The sequence below is a fragment of the Melanostigma gelatinosum genome, assembly GCF_949748355.1.
Source record: "Melanostigma gelatinosum genome assembly, chromosome: 10".
Lineage (NCBI taxonomy): Eukaryota > Metazoa > Chordata > Actinopteri > Perciformes > Zoarcidae > Melanostigma > Melanostigma gelatinosum.
Window position 1 is genome coordinate 18,866,765 of NC_136643.1, and position 22,640 is coordinate 18,889,404.

At 42.5% G+C, this 22,640-nt stretch overlaps 1 protein-coding gene across 1 annotated transcript in view; it reads left to right on the forward strand.

The window, feature by feature from the left end:
* Positions 1 to 22,640, forward strand: part of erbb4b (erb-b2 receptor tyrosine kinase 4b) — a gene marked incomplete at both ends in the record, with an annotated part of 248,119 nt that overhangs the window by 142,245 nt on the left and 83,234 nt on the right. Inside the window, one exon of the mRNA XM_079277462.1 lies at positions 6,914 to 7,100. Coding sequence (XP_079133588.1) covers positions 6,914 to 7,100 — 187 coding nt within the window. The remainder of the gene's footprint in view (positions 1 to 6,913; positions 7,101 to 22,640) is intronic.

Consider the following 22,640-nt stretch of genomic DNA (forward strand, 5'->3'; position numbering starts at 1 on the left):
TTACTCACTGCAGAAAGTCAGAATGTAAGACCGACTGCTAATAGCAGCCATCATAGTGCCTACAAATGCCAACATGAGTAAGGAGAGTGCTTTTGCACTTCAAGCTGTGTTTCCACCTCATGTGGGGGGCAGGGAGGCAACGTTACTTTTACCCAGTTTGTGCGTTGGAACACCCGATCCCCATCAGACTACTGCTTCTTTTTTTTTTTTTTTACACCTGCAAGGCTAGGCCATGGCTGCTCCCAGATCAGTTGCGTACTAACTGGGTTGGGGCCCGCTTTACTTCTCAGTCTCAGTAATGTCGGGTAAAGGGCTGCGGTGACTAACCTTCAGCTGGTCAGGATCAGTGTGGCTGGGTCATGGGTTATGTAAGGACAAGGCATGCTGTCACATACACACACGCACACACACACGCACACACACACACACACACACACACACACACCACCCTTGTCGGTAAATGTTGCATGTTAATTGATGAAGGGATGTCATGATACTAGCTATTTTGTTTTTACGGGAAGAAAAAACAAATACGAGGAAATTGATTGTATTTTTTTGCATGTATTGTTAAATAGGTGTACAATATGACTTATATGATCTAAAAGGGTTAACAAGGCATTTTGTATTCTACCTCGACTTTAACAATCTAAGGTTACAAGACAGAGATGGTGAGAAAGGGGTTCAGGGTTGAAAAGAAAGAAGAAGGAAGTGAAAAACAATAGACCGAACAATGAAGAGCAAGAGAGCCAAGATACATGCGTTTTCTTAATTACTGTTTTAGTAAATGCTTCATTGTCTGGGCTGTGGTGGAAAGAGAGGAGCTCGACAATCTGAGCGGCATGAGGCAGGAAATGCTGGCGAAAAATCCTCTTCATACAAGCTCTGATCACCAAACACCCACCCACTGCTCGCCCACCACCACCCATTCTTCATATCTGTATAATCGCACTTCTTACCTTCAATTTGCAAAGCGGAATTAGAGGCTTCACAGACAATCTCCCCCTCTCTTCTTTTTCAGTTCTGTGACTGCAGGCATCGCTGCTCATCAGAAACATTACCTGACAAAAGATACTCATTATATTCATTTTCAACAAGATCACATTGAATATTTTTTACTTGAGTTGCGTGTGCATGTGTGTGGTGTGTGTGTGTGTGTGACTGACTCATTTTGCATGGGACCACATACTCAGTACATACACTCAGATGTTCCGTAATGGAGGGGGATTCCCATCCAAAATAAATCTAAAGTAACATCTAGTAACACATGACAATGTTCCTAAATTAAGAGTAAAAAATAAAGTGAATTTGAATGTTAACCAGGGTCATGTGATTTCCCTCCATCTCCTGTAAATAGGGACTTGAACAAATACTATTATATAACCGCTTTCCTCGTGTTCTTTCTATAGCTGACCTGAAATGAGGAATGACATAAATGATATTCATAAATTGGGGTTTTTCTGTTTTTTTTGTCACCTCTGTCCACTCGCATGATTCTTTCCCGATTCAGCCATCGTGGTGTTTCTGTCAATGATGCATGCGCCTTACAGGGTTTTCTTGTCATCGTGCTTGACAAGTAGACTGTCAAAACCAATGACACTCAAGCATCAACTGAACACTTGCCTCTGCGTACATGACATACACAGGGGCTTCTCAAAGTCACCCATTCTTGCCAATCTCACTTATAAGTCACAGCCACTCCAAATCAAACAAAAGACAAAAAGTCACTTTAATCTAAAGCAACATATGTAAGATAATTCCTGATCCTTTGCCTTTTCTTCTGTTGTATGCATTGTATACCTCTGTTCTTGTCAGTTGTTGCTGTATGCACACATTAATCAGTTTCTTTTCTTCCCTTATAACAAAGGGAATTTGTATCGTGTTTGCCTCATTGAAATCCTCAGTCAAATCCTTGAGCACAAGTGTTACTAGAAAGCAGCTGGCACTGACCCCCGGTAGAGGCAAGGGAAGAGCATGGAATACCAACAGAGCGCTTTCAAATCTTTCATATTGCTTGTTCTTTTTTTTTGCATTTGTTACCACAGTCAACAAAAAACCGTCTAATCTCACATGAGGATTCCTTTGTGTAGCCACACAAACAAACACACGTATACGCACACAGATTTGTTTCATGAGAGCATAAGAGGTGTGATGTAAGAAACAGAAGGGATAGTTTCTCTTCATCTTCAAAGATGAGTCGTCATAATGATCTTGTCCAAGCAATAAGTCATGTGAGTAAAGCAAACACACACACACACACACACACACACATATATACATCAAAGGCAGCATCGACTGCAGGTGTTTGGAGTGGCTTGTATTGGGTTTGAGGCGCTCCAGAGGGATTGAGGTGTTACCAGGCTGGGAGCAGTTTGCAGGGCTGTATGTGGACGACTTACAGCAAAGCACGGCAACACCGTTGCTGTGAGTTTGAACTTGACGAAAATACTCACGAATTCCACCAGGAACGCCTCTCTTACTGTGAAACATTGCACTCGTGCAGTGTTAACATGCACAAGTGCACAGAACTGACTTTGTGAGTGACATGAATGAGTTATTCACAACGGAGGGTTAACACTCATTTATGGAAATTAATGTCAGATATTTATGTCAAAATTGTAATGAAGCCCTTCACTTTTCGGAAAATGGGAAAATGACCAGCAATATATCCAGTAGGTTGCCGCTTACATTGAGGATGAGCTCCCGGGAAAACTTATTTTCTCACTTACACTTGTAGACACGCCATCCGGATTCTGTGTCTGTTTACGGATGTGGGGATGTGAGCTCAGGCAGCGGGTTTAGAGAAGCGTTATGGAAATCGAGGATGAGGACTTAGTGATGCAAGGCAGACCATGAGCCCTCCCAGTGCACTCCTTTGAATCAGACTTCAATGACTGCGGCCCCGTGGAGCACATCGCTACGCCTCAATATGTATGGAAATGAGAGGGAATCATGCTAACGTGTGTTCAGTCTCTTCAAACGTGCTAATGGTGTCATTACACTTTCAGCCCTGCATCACCTCTCCCAACGTCTCACCCCTCCTCAGACACCTTCCTGTGTCTTTTCCTGACCTGGAACACGTGCGGTTTTAATGAGGCATTATAATATACGTTGACCGAGTCCGATCCACTTGACTGAGCTCCTCCTCCTGCAGTGTGTGTTCCACCCTCTCCGTCTTCCTTTTTTTTTTTTTTTTTTTCTTTTTCCTTTCTGCCTTCCTCCTTCGCTAACTCTACCTCCAAAACCTCCCTCCCTCCCTCTCCTCTCCTTTTAGAAGTTGGAGATTGAAGGACTCAATTTCAAAACCACACACGTCTCGGTGACTCAAGTGAGGGGTTTGTTCCGCTGCCACACTTCCGTTCACAAATGCTCTGGCTTCGAGAGGAGGGAGAAATCCCTGTTAATCTAGTGAATCTGTCTCTCTCTCGCTCTCTCTCTTTTGTTCACTCTTACTGGGACTCTGGGACGTTGATCACTTGGCAGACATGTAGAGTTTGTGAGTTGCGAGGTCTCTACACAGTTAAGTCGACATGTAGTGAAGATGTCTAACATCCCATTCTACAAGATTAGTTTAAAAAAAAGAGACTACATATTCACCGAAGGGATTGTGGAAGATGAACAATTTGCACCTTGCTGTTTAAAGCTGGAGTCAAAGTGCCTATATCGCCATAAGAGATGACCATATTGACATCAAATACTGAACTGAAGAAGAGGACAAAGTGAGCATTAACATCTTGAATTTCAGCAAGATGAGGCAGGTGTCCTGTCACATGTACCCCATACACCTGTATCAAGATAGTTGAAGAGCTATTTTTACTGCGAGGAATCCAGGACAAAAATGTGTCATGTTATCTTTAGCAGGTCATTTATTGCTCTAATTGCACTGTAGCTAAATAGAGGAGGTCACTCAAACGACTCAGGAATAAAAGTAGTTCAAACACAAACACACACACAATCACATGAAAAAAGAAATATGCTATTATGTCAGCACCTGTACCAAACTCAGCATTGCCCCAGCATCACATACTGTGGGCTCTCATGCATTATTAACATATTTTTTAATGTCATGTTTAAACTGTATTTAAGGGTCTTTTCTCCAGGTGCCTGTTTCCCTGAAGTGGACATACGGTGCACTCGGCCTGCACCCGTGGTGTTGCTAGGCTTGTTTTGTTGATCTGTGTTTAATGAAAGTGACCACGCAGAGCAGATTTGGCCATTAGCTCAGCGAGGGCCTGTAATCACTACAAATGTTTTCCCTTTTTTCATGCAGTTCATTATTGAACAAACAATCTGTGGGGAGAAAAGCGTGTGTACCTGCCATCTTCTTTCTCCCTTGTTTTATTTCCCTCTGCATGGCTGCACTTTGGGAAAGTATTGATTTTGGTGGCTTGGAAATAACAAACCGGCAAGCTTGCGAGCGGGGTAATAAACAGGCTTGGAAAAAGAAGTGAAAAAGGCACATATGAAGTGTGTGCCCTGAAATAATAATCAGCTACTGTAGATGCTCATATTCAGTCAACTATAGTTTATTCCTGCTTTTCTTACTGCTGTGTGCCACCCTCCACCTTTTGGTGGCAAGAAAAGGTACCTGCATCATTGGTAGGGAGGATACCGGTGGTTTATGGCACAGTGTGCAGGGCAATGTCACTGGACTGCATAGACTTGGAGCTATGTGGTTGAGGAGCGGGGTTGAAAAGACCTTTATTAAGCCCCCAGCAGGGTGAATGCGAGTCATCCAACAGACTTCATCTCTTGGCTAGTAAAATAACGTCAAAGTGTTAAGTATGGCCTTGACTGTCTAACGCTGCGTTCACACTGATGGTACAACAGAGTACACCATAGACACACATCAAAGCAGCTCAATATATTGTACACGTATGCATGCACACATGAACATAGACAAATGGACATGCATCAACTTTTGCTCCCTAGAGCCCACAGTTATCCTTGATCTTCTTTTCCAAATAGTTTCTAAACCAATAAAAACATGAGCATACACAAACTGAATATAAGTTCCCCATCTCTCTTTCACGTTGATACTCACAGACTCTCCAGACTATGGCCCGTCTGTTTCTATTAATGGTAATCAGCAGGGTAATGATGACGGAGCTGTGGCCGTGGCTTACTTACTGGTGGCTGATGGCCATGCTCTCTGACAGCTGTCAGCCGCCATGACTACGCTGCCAGGGCCCTCCTTAGGAATTATTTCAGCTCAGCACATCAGCTGCAACAGCACTTCAAACACACACACACACACACACACACAGACAGACTTGTTGATTATCAGCATCAGCGGGGCCGGCGCGGAAAGACTTCTCTGACCGCCTGTCTGCTAATGACAGCCACCATGATGGCGGATGGGATAAAGCGGACACGGCCTGTCACTTTGATTCACGCAACAGCAGCTCCAACTGGGGTGGCGCGGCGCCAAAGTCTCGACAGTCGTTATATCCCCTCCTAAATGACATTTAAAGTGTAAAGCACCGGCTGTCCTTGTGGCTCAGCCACCCCAGGCCGAGCCCTGGACATGAGCGTTTTGCATTGAGGTCACAAACCCCGGTGTGAGTTCTCCTCACTCAGATGCTCTAGCTCAACTTGCTGGCATTATTGAAACTGTGAAAAGTGACCTTGAAGATATGTTGTCAATGATCTGACTCCTGACTTTCCTTTTTTCTTTTTTATCCGTGTCTGTTTGTTAATGTGACAATTAATTTCCTTCGATATAAATTAAGACATTCAGAAGCACTGAAGTGTAGGAGAATAAACCTTGGGATTTTCTTGGTGAATAACTAAATTCAAATGTTTCACTTAACATCCTTGAAATATTGTCACTGCATTTGTATATGTGTTCAAACTACAAAAGCAACATGCTTGAATTCAGCTTGTACAGGCATAGGAGATGGCACAGGAAAAACTGTTCACATAGGAACCTTGCTGAAGTTATGTGTATACTATAGAGGGAAATATATCTGAAAAGTGATATATTTCTTCCTGTGAAAAAAAGGTCATTAAATGCATTGCTTGATTGTCAATGGCAACTTCTAACATGATAGGTAACACAGAATATATTAAGTAAAAAGAACAATTGCAGTCAGACAACAGTTTACCAGAAAGTGTGCACTGCTGGATGGACTCATCGTTTCGGAGGAGCACTATATTCCTGCATATAAGGTGGAATAGTATACTTCTGAAAGGGCAGATGGACGCTTATATACTTTTCTTCACTTCCACTTTCAGATGCCAGACCAGATTTCTGAGAGTACATTATTCTAAAGGTCTCTGCGACACAAACTCTTCATACCGACGGTGATGCATATTTGCGAAGGTTGTGACAGTTTTCCAATTAAAGGTTTGAATACATTTGCGCAGGCAGAGGAACAACTACTGGGGTCCTCTTGACCTAGAGCAGCACCGATAGCAATCAGTCAGAGGGAACATTTAGTCTAAGCCACTGTAAGCTGTTTCATTGAGTTTGAGTTTCATTGAGAGAGATTCAGTAGATTGTTCACTGGAATACATTTTTACAAGTGTACAACAAGATCCATCTAGATATAAAAAATCTTGGGAGGTAGACTCTAAAGCTCTGTTCAACATGTACTTGTGCAGTGGTGTATTGTTGGCTGAAAACAATGTGAAACCCTGAGTTCCTAGGACTCAGGCATTGGAGAAAACAAACGACACGGGGTCCTCAAGGTCTGCACGCCGGCACTACCGTTTTATAAACTACTCTACCCCTTAGCCTTGTACTAGCTTACATGCTTGAAACCATCATTTTGATCCACCAACAGAAATATATATTGTTTTCCTTCCATGTCTTTCACGTACTGTAACACATGATTTGAACTGTTTTATACGCAACAGTATTATATCCAGTTAAAACCCACGCTAACACCTCCCGTCGTAACTTTGTCCACAGTCCATCCGAGAAGTGACGGGCTACGTGTTGGTGGCACTGAACCAGTTTGACTACCTCCCTTTGGAGAACTTGAGAATCATCCGAGGAACCAAGCTCTACGAGGACCGCTACTCCCTTGCAATCTTCCTCAACTACCGACGTGATGGAAACTTTGGCCTGCGCCAGCTCGGTCTGAAAAACCTCACAGGTGAGTGAATTTATTTTTCTGGTTGCTCAACATTTTGTCTGCGCTGTGTCTTGTTGTGGGTATTTGTGAGTATAATGAGTGCCTTTTGATCAAAGACGTGGCCTGTTAGTCAATGATGATGCAACTTCACTATTGGTTCAATCTTATAAAAAGCTTGTTTTTATCCGAGATCAAACATTTAACATTTTATATTTCCATGCCTCCTGGAGTGTGTGTGTATTTTTACCCTTCCATTCACCATCGACTGAGACTTCCGCTGACAGGTTAACAGGTTAGGGCAGCTGATAAACAGTTTTCAGTCCTAAGCCTGACATTTTGACCAAATGAACATCATTCAGGAACTTGAACTCGTTAGGGCTGATGCTTATTAGGGTTTTGCTTTGTTTTTAGCTTTTTACAGGGAGGCAAACTGCCCAGCATTAGCAAAACAATCTGCTCTAAACATTATATGTAATGTTATTTTTGAAATTATTGTTGAGTTGGAAACAGTCCTAGCAAATGGAGGCAATTCACACACCAATGTCAACATGATAAAAGGGGAGTAGCGGTTGATGGCTGAACGGAAACAGACTGATATTTTGAAAGCTATTTTTTCCACTTTGCTTTGAATGCTTCACCGAGTCTTCCCTGAAACTTAATTATTCACTTCACTCACTTCATTACCTTGTTTCAAATTGCTGTCTTTGAGTTAATGACTCCAAAAAGGTTTTAACAGCTGAATTCAACTGTGATCAGATCCCCATTTTAGCTGCCGTTGTTATTCAATCTATCGTTGCCGAGCACAAGGCTGTTTACCCACTGCTTTTGACACTATGCTGACAAGCAACAGTTATTGTTTCACGTTGATCTACCAATAAGCCCGTAAAGATATCCTGGTGTTTATTGAGAAAAAAATCTGCAAAGGGCATAACGGGGGGGAGGGGGTGCTTTCAGAAAATCTTTTACAAAAACAGTAAAACGCCGGTTGGACGGTACATTGCACAATTTAATGAATAAATTGGCCAATGTGCCAATGTGCTGGTAGTTGTTTACAGACTTCGATCACCTTCACACAAGATGGAAATCCGCGGACAGTCTTCCTCTTCTACTTCTCCCCGAGTACCCTACTGGTGCTGTTACCGCAATTAATCCTCTCACACTAAGGGATATAACGCTGACTCTGGATGTTGTGAAAAGACGTTATCTCTTCTATTATTTCCACACATCGCTCCTGCTTACAGACAGTGTTTCTCGTCTGATTTACAACCCACTCTGCAATCGACCAAAGCCCGTTTCCTCAGAAGTTGGGAGAAGACAGTGAATGTGATTGCTGATAAATAGCGTACTAAGTAGGAAAACATTGTGTGGGTGGCGCTGCCTCTTTCTGAACAATGGATCCTTGTGCTGCTGCTATAGGTTTCCTTCAGGCGCCCTGACCCTGAGTGAGAAATGAAGCTTCTGACTTGCAAAAAAGATGCCAAGCTTTTTTTCCTATACAGGGCTAAGTGGGGCATGCCGAGGCCAGCTCATGGTGTGTGCAACACAAGACCAGAGGTATTAGTCACTCATTTAGAAGTGAAATCCAACCATACAGATATTCTAAATGATGAAGGGTGGAGAGAGAATCCGTTGGCGTTTTGGCTGAATAACATGAAGTAGAAGTGTTATCAGTAAGTTGTGGTCGGTTGTGTTGTGTCCCGCGGTGCAAACACTGCTCTGTTTTCTTCAATTCTCTTTTGCCCTTCAGTCCAAAGATAACATTAATTATTTTACTTGTTATCTTTTACACATAGGGGAAGCATGACAAAAGAGTTTTGAATGATTTATTAGGGAGCACCACCAAAGTGCCACACGTGTCCTCGTTGATGAGTGATGTCAGTAAATTGTGCTTTGAAATTATTTTTTATACATATACATATATATGTTGTTTTTAACGGGAATGAGCTCCCAGTGCAATCACGCCGGACTGATGGCACACAGTACACCGAAGCTTGTTTCCACCCAATGCTTCCGTTGAAGTTATTTCACACAAGGCATGAATAAGTTACATTCAAGCATGATTACAAGTATGTCAAGAAGACACTGAGGCAACATGATGACACAATATCAACATGTACAGGTTATCTCTGTATCGAAAGAGTACAATTCATTCTTAGACTAGTATTTATTTGGATTTGTGAGGAAGACGCCTCGCACTGCTCTCGTGTCTCTTCTGCTTCCAATCCTTCTTTCTAAATAATTCAATTGTTCTCTTCAACTCTTCCTTCCTGGTGAACCCTCAGAGACGAAGGGAGCGACACAGCCTTCCATGACCGCATGCACAGAAACAGTATGTGCTTGTGTGTGTTATGTTCCATCTTGTATTCTTTCTTGCATGTTGCGCCACACTTAGGGAATTGCATTTGTCCGGCACCACGAGCAGCTTTTTTGCCAAGCCGGTCCTCTTCATCGTGGTGCCAAGTTGAAACCGGCGCCGAGGGAGCCGGGGCTGAACTCTGTGAGAAGCTGCTGTTTGATGTGCTGTCCATGGCCTCGAGCCATGAAGTGGAGGGAAAGTTATGCACAACAGCCATGGTCTGAATCTGTGCATAACTCCCTCGTACGTCTTGTTCTTAATAGCAGAGTAACATTTCTTGTTCGTGAAAAAATATTCTAATGAGATACTTGCAGATGTTCTGATATGGTGTTATTACAACAAACCAAATGGAGGTCTCCAATGCTCCCCATGGTTCCTAATAACCAAGACCTGGGTCCCAAAATCAGCTCCTAATGTTGCAGTTTAATTGTATCCAGCTGCTATTTCCTGAGGTCTTGTGTCAATTTATCTAATACCTAAGTGGATCTAAGCCGCCTCGCGATCAGCGAGAGCATGAACTGTGAAGTGATTTGCCGAAGTGATTGCCGCATCATCATGTAGGCTCTTTCTCTCTCTTTTTGGGTCTGCTCGACTCTACCGCATTTAGTATGAGGCCCTAATTAAGTGTATTTCCTACTACCATAAGATTCCATTCTTTTTTCATCAGATTTCAGTCTTTTTTTCTTTTTAAATGTGTATACGCATGTCAATTTGGGTAGTTGGGGCTTTTTAGGGTCAGTTCCAAAATGTTGGACTTGTAAAACCTGAAATAACGTATCTACTTGTGACAAAAAACTTGGAGAGTCTATCATATCACCGATTTTTGCAAAGACGGTTCTGACAGTTAAACAAGCTCTTGCTGGGAGATTGAAAAAGTAAATTAGGTCCCAGTTTGTTGTGTTGCAGGTGCCATTATTCTACAGTGTACTGCTGACGAAGGGTATATGCCGAAACAATCAGATAGATCCACTACTGTACATCAAGCAGTACATGAAAACTCTTTCCTTCCGTCGACTGCTATAGTGAGTCCGAGGCTAGTCATCCATTAAAAGGCCTTTGATGTTGCTGTCACATTGGTCCATCGTTCCTCTGCCAGCAGCTCCCAGGAGAAGTGTAAAATGATCGATATCATCCATAAGGAACACATAGAAGAGGATAAAATGTATTAACTACATGAAGGGCTAATCGAGGGAAGGCTCAGTAAAAGACCCCTTCAGTGCTAAAACCCACCCGCATTTGTACTCGGGTCGAAATTGCCTTAGGATGAAATCAATTTGTCGCTAGTATATTGTAGCGTTGCACGTATTGATTTTTCTGGTGCACTCTCGGCAAGCTGTGAATGGACTCTCTGGATTTGAGGGGACCGGAGGATGGAGTGGAGGAGGTATCTGGCTGAGCGGGGATAGGACTCCCTCCGATGCACCTTTCAATCAAGCTTAGCCAAGTTATCCTCATGAATATGAAATATAAGGCACAGTCAAGCTGGGGAAAAGTTGAGGGATAGTGTGTGTCTGTGTGCACAGGGGTGTATAGACGTGAATAAGAAATAGTAAAAGACTCTTTCCTATGTGGAAAGTTTGGTTGTAGTGTGTGTTTGATATTACTTGACTTGAATATGTTACATTGTGAGGACTCCCTTCCCACCTGAAGCTGAAGACAAAAAGCTTTTTTTAAGAGTGTTTAAGACTGCAGGTCTTAAAAGTACTTTTTTACCTTTTCTCCTAGAGCAAGGCAAAGGTTAAACAGAGCCACCTCGTGACATTCTCAAAGTTCCTAATGTGTAATTTGATGCACGCTGACCCGCAGTGTCTTCCTTCCTGCTTAGGCAAACATTTCCAGCACTTCCGTGTGGATTCACATGAACCCCGGGCAGCTTCTGTGCTTTCACATGGTAATTACAGCCTGCTTCCCTGGCAAAATAATAACAGTCTCAATAAGGAGCACAACACAGATGAGCTTTCTGATTTAACACATTTACTGCCCCCCCCCCCTCCCTTTCCCTCATTTCATCCAGTATCTTTTTTTTTCAGATTTGTTTTGTGTTGTTGATTCATTTTTCTAACCACCCTACGCCTGCACTGCGTCTGTCCAAAATGAAGCATCCAATCTGAGGCCCCATCTGCTGAATGATCCTCTCCCGTTGCATGCATGTACACAAGCCTGTGTTTTACGCCAAGGCGTTATCAACTCCTTCATGGCCCATCTGCTCTCTCTTTATCGACCCCGTTTTCTGTCTTTCTTCCATCTCTTTATCCCTCTTTCCTTGGCTCTTGTCTCTCTCATCATACTTTAGTTAGCTGTTTTGGTTTGTTACATTGATGCCTTTCACACAAACGCATGCAGTGTAATGTTAGTACCATTTTGTGCGCAACGGCCGTTTGAGTACAGTCCTACTGTGTTCTCCAAAGCCTACTGCAATTGTTTTGTGGAAAAAAACTCAGTGAATGCTCGCATCATCTGTTGAGCACGTCCTGTTCAGTGCACAAGGGAGGCAGGGAAAGGATGAGATGGGATGGGGTTAGGTGAAAGGGACGATTTGACTCGGTGTGTTTACCCCAGACAAGGAACTGCTGAGAGGGGGGGGGGGGGGGCATTCAATCGCTGCCTTTTCCTGATCCCTGGGACTTCCACCCACCGTCTAACTTCTAGGGAGAGAAGGAGCAATTATGCCACAGGAGGCAGGCGAGATTGTTTCAGTGCACGTCACCAGAATTTAGTCGAGTCTCTTTGCCTGGCAGCCCACAGACCTCAGGTCTCCTTCAATTGTGTGTCTAATTGATTACTTCCAATGCAATTACTCTCGTGTCAAACTCAATATTTCACCACACCAGGACGGGAGCAAGAGGGACTTTCTTTTTGAAGGACGACGTTCATATTGTCACATTTGTGAGCCCCTAATGTGGATGGTGAAGAGGCACATGTTAAATTGAAGTCCGGAACGGGCCTTCAGTGGTGGTTGGTGCTAATTGATTGCTCTGTAACACCACTGTGTGATAGAGATAGTGAGACTAGTGAGAGCAGGTGGTTGAGTTTTTATGCCAGATGGAACAATGGGGCTGAAATTCTTAACAAAGTCAGTTGTGTTCATCGTTTTGCTTCACAGACCTAACATGGCAGGATGCTTCTAAATTGTACCCGCATTCGGTTAAATGTTAGGAATTTCTATACCGTTGGCTACCTCTGGCCATGAAGGCCCTGTATTACCCAGGTCATAGATCAGGAATCCCATCCTCCATAATTTCCTCACTTTTCTAATCTCACAATCCTTCCTATCATATTTCTTTCATATTTGACTCTATTTTGTTTTGTTGATGCAACAAAACCACTGCAGTTTAGGAAAAGAGCATGGTAGCGGTGATACAAACAGTGGTCAAGTCCTGTGTTTGTTTGAACCATCCAGCTTGTGTGGAATAGTGGTCAGTTTCTCTGACAGTGTAATAATGATGCAGGTGTGTTTACATTGGAGTTAGCTGTGTCGCATGCAGCCACGAAAGGGCTCCGTGTAACGGTGTCAGGCGCCAAGAAGCACTATTTGACGCTTTGGGACAAAGAACCGGTTGTACATTGCCTAAGCTCATTATTGCATTAGGAACCAACCTAGAAGGACTCTTAACTATACTCAATCATTAGAAATATTGTCCAGCCCAAGTCTCCACCTCTGCCTCACCTTTTGTCAGCTAGAGATAATCCAGTCTTGCCTAAACATGACTATACCCCATATTACCTTCCAAACTGAACCTCTGCGGCCCACTGGGAGAGAGAGTCGACTTTCACCTCATTAAAAGTTGAAGTGGGCGTGGAAGGAATTTGAATGCAGATTAATAATCAAAACACAGTCCTCTCTCTTTCTCCAACATTTCCATCCCCCCGGGCTGTGGCTTAGATGCCATGATGTAGATGTAAAACCAGCTCAGAGACCATAAGGACGCTGTTCACTGAGTTCCCACCGTGTCTGAGTTCCACACTGAGTTCCACCGTGTTGTTTCAGCACAAGGTATAGAATGAGTGTTAGTAGAATTAAGTCAAAGTTGTTTTTGTTTGTTTGATGTGACTTGTTTGCAGTGAGAAAAATATAGAATATATATTGCACATTTTATCTTCTCAGCTTTAAGGGTAATATTTCCCTCTAAGAAGTAAAATAAATCAACTTTGAAGGTTGCTATGTGACCGGAAGCAAACAATGGTCTCTGGTGTTGGACTTGACACACTTTGTATGCCCAACTTTCTGCGCTGACCTCCTTCTCTGGAGTTCTTGCAGTGCCATTTCAGAAATATACTGATTCCACCTTGAACAAACGACCAGTGCCCCCATTGTTTTTTTGGCAAGAACAATCTCGTCTACCTAGTATATCACCAACGTGGGACCAATTTAAATCATGGAAGTTGTCTCATGTTTTTGTACTGTACATTTTAGCCATTTTAACACGATTCTAGATGCAGTTCAGTTCCGCTTAAACACTGCTAGTCCTCTTCTCTAAACTACTTCAATCATTTATTCAATCGTATTCCTTTACTGATTGTGTGAGCACTGCTTTGTCACACTGCAGAGACATCTAGACAAGCAGAGGTAGACAAACATTCACGTATAAACAACAAATGAAAGGTTTCACCCTCTCATACATTTTTGAGTCTGAATTTTCTTGTCCAGTGTGTGCTGTACCTACTCTTTTTTCTTTATTGTTCTGTTTCTGAAATGTCTGCCATAGATATGATTGCAGATTCCAAGCAAACACTGTGATTGTCATGTTTAGTTTCTGTCACTGGATGGCTGCCATTGCGGCTTTCCCATCTCGGCTTGACATGCAGTTCTGACTTTGAATCTGAAGGCCAGACTGTGTTTCAGACAGGTCTTTGATGTCAGAGGTGATCAGTGCTCTTCTCAGAAGAGGAGCAAAATGGTAGCTCAGTGGGATTCAAAAGCCACTGAGGAAAATGTCACTTTCTATCAACTTACTTTTGAGGCCTAAATGGATAGGCTGTGGACTTTAGGTGATATGAAATGCTCCCCGTTAAAGATGTGAGGTGTTAAACATATAAACAAGTTCTGAAGTCTGTCTTCTGAGGTGGTTAGTGTGTATACAAGCTTTGTACTCGGTACTATGTTGTTTTGCTTTGTAATAATTGTTGCCTTCCTTTTTCCATATGACATGCTGTGTAGAGTGTGTTGCTTTACCAATAACTATAGACTTTGTGTCCCGGATGATGGTTAATCTGTGGATCTTTCAGCAGATTGTATATTGACAATATATACAGTGCATACTTAAACAGTTGGATAAAAGGCCTGAGATTTCCAGCTATAAACACCAATTTAAATTGCTATCATTGAGGATTGCTTTCCACGAGTTTCAAAAGAAGCAGTGCTCCCAAAACAATTTAAAAAACCTTGCCTCAGTGCCGACACACAGGCACAAACACACAGATTACCCTCAGACCCTACGACTCCTCCCCTTTCTCCCCTGGCAGCTTAATAATTAATATGCTTATTTTTTGCCTCTTAGGCCAAAGCCTTGGGTAAGTGGAGCAGCTATTGATGGGGGCAGCGATGGGTAATGGGACATGAAAAGGACTTTTCCGTTCATCGCAGGTCCCCAGAGATATAGGGTGGGTGTTACTACATGCAACACCAGGCATGACTTTACCAAATACAAATTTTTAAATCTTTGCCACCTCTCCACGGTACATCTATTTGTTGTAGTGCTAAAAAGATCTGGCTTTCATCAATGGTATTTTTTCTGAAGCTCTGTGTTTGCACCACATCTAGCAGGTGTTGCCTCTATGATAATGTCATATTTTGTTTTTTTATTATAGTCTGTTATTGCAACATTTTATTGCACATAAACAGGCCGGTTTGGTCATGGATGTGGTCTGAAAGCATCTGCTCCACAGTTGTTTTCTGAGACATGTTGGCTGACGTCATACACCGGGTGGACAGTCTCCCCTTGAGGTGAAATGTTTTTTGTTGTGTACCAACTGAAAAAAAGAAAGCTTACCACCACTCACCACTGAACGCATGGCCGTCTTAAGCTGAAGGCAGTTCATCTTTGATTCCAGGAGTAAAAAGGATGGGGGGCAAAGTTTGTTACACACACCACTTTTGCGTTTTGAGAGTGACACTGCTTCAAACTTTGCCATGGCTCTTCTTGGGTCTGTCATGGCATCTCCCAGCTGTTATAGTAGTGACTCATAACAAGTACCATAGCACGCCCCTTGTGTGATATCAGCACTGACCCTCTGAACCCTAAAACACTGTAACACAACCCTGTTATTAAAATAACAATTTAGACGATTATGTGCAGCTTTTGGCAGATGTGGGTGCTTTATAAATGCCTCGTAATTTCAGTTTAAATCTACTTTACATTCTTCTGGGTCGACTGTCTCACCTTGGCTGATCCACACCACATACAAGTGCTGTGTGAACAAAGTCAGAGCCGTGGCCCATAGTGTATTACTGAATGTCTCAGTAGGCCTGGACAAACAAGGCCTCGATGACGTGTTGTTACCTTAGCGAATAATGCACTGACTGAAGACTTCCTCTGTGGTACGACCAACATACTTGGTATGCTTGTGGTAAGATATGCTCTCTTTCCTCTCAGTCTATCCATCTTTCCTTCTCTTTCTCTCAGACCCTTTTAGTTTTACCCATTCCAGAGAGCGCGGCTCATTTTAATTCAGCTGGCAGGCCGATCACGCATCAGCCTTGATAAGCTAAGTGGCCCTCAGCAGCAGCAGCAGCAGCAGCAATTGAAGGTCCTTTTTTTTCATCGCTCACTTGTTTGTCCCCTTGTAAATAATTTCTGTCTTTTTTTGTCTCTTCATTTAATTGTTTTCATGTTTTTGTTGTTCTTTCCTTTTATATTTTTCTTATCTCATTGTAATATTATTTTCTCCCCCTCCTCTGTCCTACCCATAATGCTCAGATTACCAGGGCTGTATCACAGTTTGAGTTGAATAACCATAACAATCCTGTCTTTCCTCGTCTCATCTTTAAGCAGATGCTTTTCCCTGCTACGTTATAATTCCATAATCCCCAAATCTCCGCCATTTTTCATAAAGACTCAGGAAACAATTGCATGAGGGATGGGCCAAATTTAATCAGCTGCCTGTGGATGCAATTGTCTTGGTGGAGGAGAGGCGTATGTTTGGGGGATGGGGGCCATGGCTGGCGCCCCCATGCCAACGACTATACCTCAGCAAATATTTCAACATTTCTCCTTCAGAACGACACAAAGGATAAAAAGGACATGTCGTTCCTAAGATTTGAACAATGTGTTAATTTTAAAGAGAAGTGAATAAATGGTTTTCTAGTAACAGCTTCAATTAAATCAATTTAAAACAAGTCCAGCATCCAGGCCTGAGTACTCTCAGGACAATTTACGACCGTTGTTTTTGACAATGTGACTTTTTTAAAATTGCCTTCATAAGAGATTTTGCAACTTGTTTTCCGTCTAAAGACTAGACTGCCAGGCAGGAAAAAATAGAGTTTTTTGAATTTAATGGTTTTTGCATTGAGATGGATGAGGTTGTTCATTACCCCGAAAATGTGAACGTCGCGTGGCTGCCGTGGCCACTCAGCCATGAATGTCAGTCACCATGTTAAAATGAAATGTTCATCCAATGTGTGGACCCGTGTGTCTCCATATGCATATGCAGCGACATAATACTGTGAATTCTGCACTTTAGAACTCAGGTACTCAAAGAAATCACTCATCTCATGGCTGAGTTCTTATCTGTTCAATCTTTTATATCTTCCTCTATCTTTCATTCCAGTTTTATTTCAATCTCCTAACATGGTGCCATGCAATTGTTTTGGTCTTACCATGCTTCGCTCTCTGCAAACCTTCACCAGATCTCTTCTACCAACACATCAATGCGAGACACGTATTGTACACACACACACACACACACACACACACACACACAGCCCACGCTGCAGCTCTTGACCGCAGTGTGCTCAGAGTCTAATCCCAATGCTGCCATCGCTCTGGTGAACCTCGCAAAGCGCTTTTATGTAGTCAAATTAATGCAGTTGTTCTTTTCAGGTCAATAGTTAAACACATAAAAGTGCAATTACATTTGAAGTTGAACACTATTTCGCTTGGGGACTGCGTTAACAGTGTTACAATTGCATGCCATTTGTGTGGGAGGTACTCCATCCGATGACCTTCAAGGAGACATGAAGTTTGTTATTCATGCTGCCAGATGCTTCACGCTATAGATCTTGTAGAAAGGAATTCATTGGTATATATGACACTGAATAGAGGGCGACTGTGGCTAAGTGGGTAGCAGGGCCGTCCTTCAATCAGAGGATCGCGGTTCGATGTCCCGGCTCAATATATTAGTGTGCATTAGTCTCTCTGTGTTGCTCAGGAAGAGAAAAGTTCCGATTTGGTGACATGGCTAACATGAGCCTTGTCATTTACTTTCAGTCAAAGATGACCCGGTTTCTTGCCTGATGGCTTAAGAGATGATTTGACTCTTGATGACACCACCAAGGGGTGACATCTATAGATTGATGGGACCTTCCACCAATTTTAAGTGTGAAATGTAATGTACTTTCTACACGGAGTACTGGTACTCAGCCTAATAAAGCAGTTGTTGAATGTCTTCAGTAGCTCTTGAGGTGCTTCCCACAGAGCTTGACTCATACTAATGATTACAAGTCAATATAGCCCGTCCTCCACTTCTTCAATTATGACTACTCTTTTTTTCTAAATATGTCTTGTTTGAGAGCCTCCACTTAATAGAAGTTCAATACAAATCTTCTGGACTAGTGGCCCCAGGACTGACCCTTGTGGAACATCACAAATTGTGTTTCGAGAGATGATCATTTGCAGTATTTTGACAAAGAACTGTCTGTCATAAGGATGAGAGAAAAACCCAACAAACAAATGTACCTATGCATACAAATTATTGCATGCTCATGCATAGACATTTTCCTTCTTTTTATCTTCATATTTTTTCACCACTTACATGCAAATACACCCAAATACAAACATTCTTTACATCTGGAATCTGCAAGCATTTACTTGGCAACAGTGGGGACTGGAGGGCAAGGATGGAACTGAGCAGCAGCAGCAGCAGATGATGGATGGGAGGGGAGATCACCTATTTGTTGAGCAAAGGCAGAGATTTGCTGTCCTGACACCTCCTGTCGGCAACGGAGCAACTCAGAGCACAATGATTGACGCAGTGCTATGTGGCAACATGGGGATCGCTCGAAGACAAAGAAAATATCTTCTCGTAAATCTTATTGTTGCTTTATTTACCAATTCAGCTTTAAGTCTGTGTTTTTTTCAGGAGGAGTGCTGAAGATGCTGTGGCCTCTGGAGTGGGTTCATCAAATAGTTCTATTCACTAATTCATGCATCATCTATTCAACCGTTGCAACCATATTGTAGACACTCTTTACATTTTCTTTCTTTCTTATTATTTTTTCAGTAGCCATCATCTATCATGACAGATGAACGGATACACTGACGGATGATGGCGAATAAAATAGATGTCCTTCATTCTCCCATCATAACATCCGTCACTCCAAGTAGTTTTCCCGAATGCCGTAGGGATTCAAATCAGTGACATATACTGGTAATGCAATCGGTTCTCAAGACACGTATGGTCATGAGGGCCTCATTATTGCCAAACGTGTGTTTGTGAATATGTTTTTAGCATGCTTCTTTCTGTACACGTGTGCTTATTTTGGTATGTCGCCCAGTTTGAGTGCATCCTAGCAACAACTTAAGCCTTCCACTGCTGCTGGGGGTGTACAGCAGGATCTGCGCCCCAGCATTTAGCCTCTTTGACCCAGAATGCATCATCATCTTCCCACTGAGTTTTCCCCCTCTGTCGCACTGAGCTAATAGCAGCGTTCAGCCGACACCAAGTATAAGCTCTCGGACTCAATGAGACACTACGGTGGCGACCCAGTGTAAAATCCCCAGTCCCGTTGCTGGAGGAGAGGAGAAACGCCCCTTTCTCTCTGATTGAATACCTGTGTATCTACTGTAATTGCCCGACTGTTTGAGTGTCTTTCTTTATCTCGCGCTAACTCTCTATCTAACTCTTCAAGTCGGCTGGTTTTTCTTCACGTCTACGTGTATATACCTCCCTCAGAGGGACTGAAGTTTAGCTATCGAGTTTTATTGTGTGTATTGATGGTAGCAGTTCAGAACATGGATCTTCTTCAGTGTACAAAAGAATGAACAGTAGTGAGGATATCCGATAATGCAGTCCTCCAACACCGGAGCAAGTCAACCATTCATTATAGTACTTCTGTTTTTCTACATATTTCTTCATTAAACAATCCACGCAGCACGTATTAATTCAGTCTCACAAACTCATTAATATGGATTTCTTTCTGATCATTGGTTTGCTATTTGCCTCCCAGTCTTAATAAAACTCGTCCCCGCACTGCAATAAGAAAGTAAAAAAAAAAATCATAACAAGCGATTACCATCAAAATAATTGCTTGCATACATGTGTTCCGCCTCCTTGAATTTCATATTGTTTTCCTCCAACGGTCATGTGGCCTGATATTGAAGATTGCTGGGCCTTTTTGAAGCCATGCACTCATTCAGAGACACTTGGAGTGGCTCTGTGGATGAAGTGGAAGGGTAGGGGGTGGTTTGGAGACACAAGCTGTAGCTACGTGAACAAACTAATTGAGCCATTTTCTCTACCCGCTGAACAATCAACAACAGGAATTAACCATTGATCTCCCCCTGGTCACCTACTGCACACCCAGCAAATGTGCAAGCCAAGCATTTACTGGTAATGAAAAATCAAAGCGTGCATCAGTTTTGCACAATTTTGTAGGTATTATGTAAGATGTTCGTTAATTGTTCATATATTGATGACGGACGATGTGGGAAATACTTAAAGTGTCCTCGGCAAAGCGCCAGCAAGCCGCCAATTAAATTGTTGTCCAGCTTCTCGATCTTGGTCATCTTGGTGTGTTGTGCAGTACATGTCCAAATGCACCATGTGTGCGAGACTCATTACAAGATGGTGGAGCCCTCTGGATGGTGCCGAGGGTCACTTGTGAAAGTGTTCAGCAGAGTGTGTTTTATTTTTTCGGTCTGTTCATACAATGTGTTGGAGAGTGTGAATGCTGCTCAGGTCCAGCTGGAATAAGTGAAAACACCTTGACTCACTTGTTTAACACACACAATAATCCTGGCAATGGTTTGTGGCTAAATTGTTGCTTGAATTCAACTCTTTTGTTTACATTTCCAGATTAGATCACTAAAAAACAGTGGTTATTATCTTTGTGGCATGCGGATGAGTATGGCTCAAGTTTACGGACATGAGGACACATTTCCTTCACCGATGATGACGGACAGCATATCTAAAGGTCCGCTTTTACCTTTAAATATTCAAGATGAAATACAGTGGAGTAGAATCTATGCTGCATATCCATCATTATCATGTGCTTCTTCTTCTTTGTCAAGTCACTGTACTTGTTTGCTAATGTCCTTATGGCTAAGTATTTTGCAGAAGAGCAAGCCTTGCCTCTTGTTTGAGTTCACAAGCGACACAATGATCAAATGTAAGGACTTGGCAATGTTTTTGTTGTTCTGCGAAACTCAGAAAATCATAGACAAGCACAATAATAGATTGAATTATGACACAAATGAGACATTCCTGCATCCATTTGTGATGAATTGATGTCATTTTACCCAAATGGCATACATTACGAAGGACTTTCAAAGCCTATTGGAACCTATGTGAACCGTGAATATATCTTGGACATGTTTACATCTAGATTTTTACTTATTTTGGTTCCAATGTCACCACCCAGAATGAAGTTGAATGCCCACGGTAATATCTTGCGTGAACAGGGTTGAGATGCCCTGCTGTCGTTTTAGTCGTAATAACTACTTTGCTTTGTCTGTTGGCTTGTCCATTGGCCTACTTTCCCAGCAGCATCTTATTGTGCAAACAATTTGAATTTGAGACGACGCCTCCCCCTAACCAAGTGATATCCCTCCTGTGGTGAGAGGCAGGATTCATTTATCTCCATAACTCCCACCGCACATGCAGAAAGAGAGCCGAGGTTGGGGGGTGGGGCTTTTGTAGGTAATACCACCACCACCTATTATCCGAGGAGCATCATTTAATCGGGCTTTTGTGGGATGATATTGTATTTGTGTGGTGCTTGCAGGGCACCTCATGTATGATTATGTGTCTCATCGGTTTCAGCCCTGTGTCAGTAATCTGTTTGTAAGGAGATAGAGAGCACACAAGCTCTGTAAATAATGCAAATCTGCTACTGGGCTTCACTTCGTCTTTCTTTCCCGCCATCCGTCTCTGTGGCTTTCTTCCATATTTATTTGTCTCTCTGTCTTTCTTTTTCCCACTCTTTCTCACATGAAAGTCAGGATTAAGCATTTTCTGAACTCCTGCACAACAATGATCGGAACCACCCTGCAACAGACGGTGTGTGTGTGTCTGTCTGTCTGTGTGTGTGACGACATGAATCAATCCTTTGACAATCATTAGATGTCAATCACTGGAAGGATGATACATATTTTGATGGAGTGATGACCAAAGTCCTTGATGAATTATAAAATAGGGACTGCTGTCCCCTACAGTGTTTAAAAGCCCAGATGGATTTTGCATTGTGATGGCGAGACTTAATTGATCCTGTCTTCTAACAGCATGGGAATAGGAGGATGAGGAAAACAACAAAATCAGAGGTTGTAATAATGGCAATATGACACTGCTTTGTCCTGGCTGCTTCAGTACAACAACCATCGTCAGATGTGTGTGTGTCTCAACATCAGTTCCTTCCCCTGAAACCCAGCCCTGCTTTTGCCCTCAGTTGAAAAGAAAAGGATGAAGTGCCTTTCCAATCGAGTGATTCGATTTTCATTTCAACACGCAATGTCAGTGTACGGCTGTGCCATATGACCAAAATTTCATATCGCGATATAAGTCATTTCACATTCAGATATTGAAATATATTGCAATATAGGTAGCTTCATATTCAGATAACAATACATTACACAATATAGCATATTTGCACTTCTAGTTTATTCATTTTCTTCCGATATTTAGAGGAAATTTTCAATTCCTTGGAACAAAATACACAACAGTGATGTAATGTCTTGCAGATGCCACTTGCAGTAGTTTCACACTTTGCGCGGTGTAAATAAAAAATCATGACTTTAGAAAATGATTTGCAAAGTCAGGTGGTGTATTCTTGA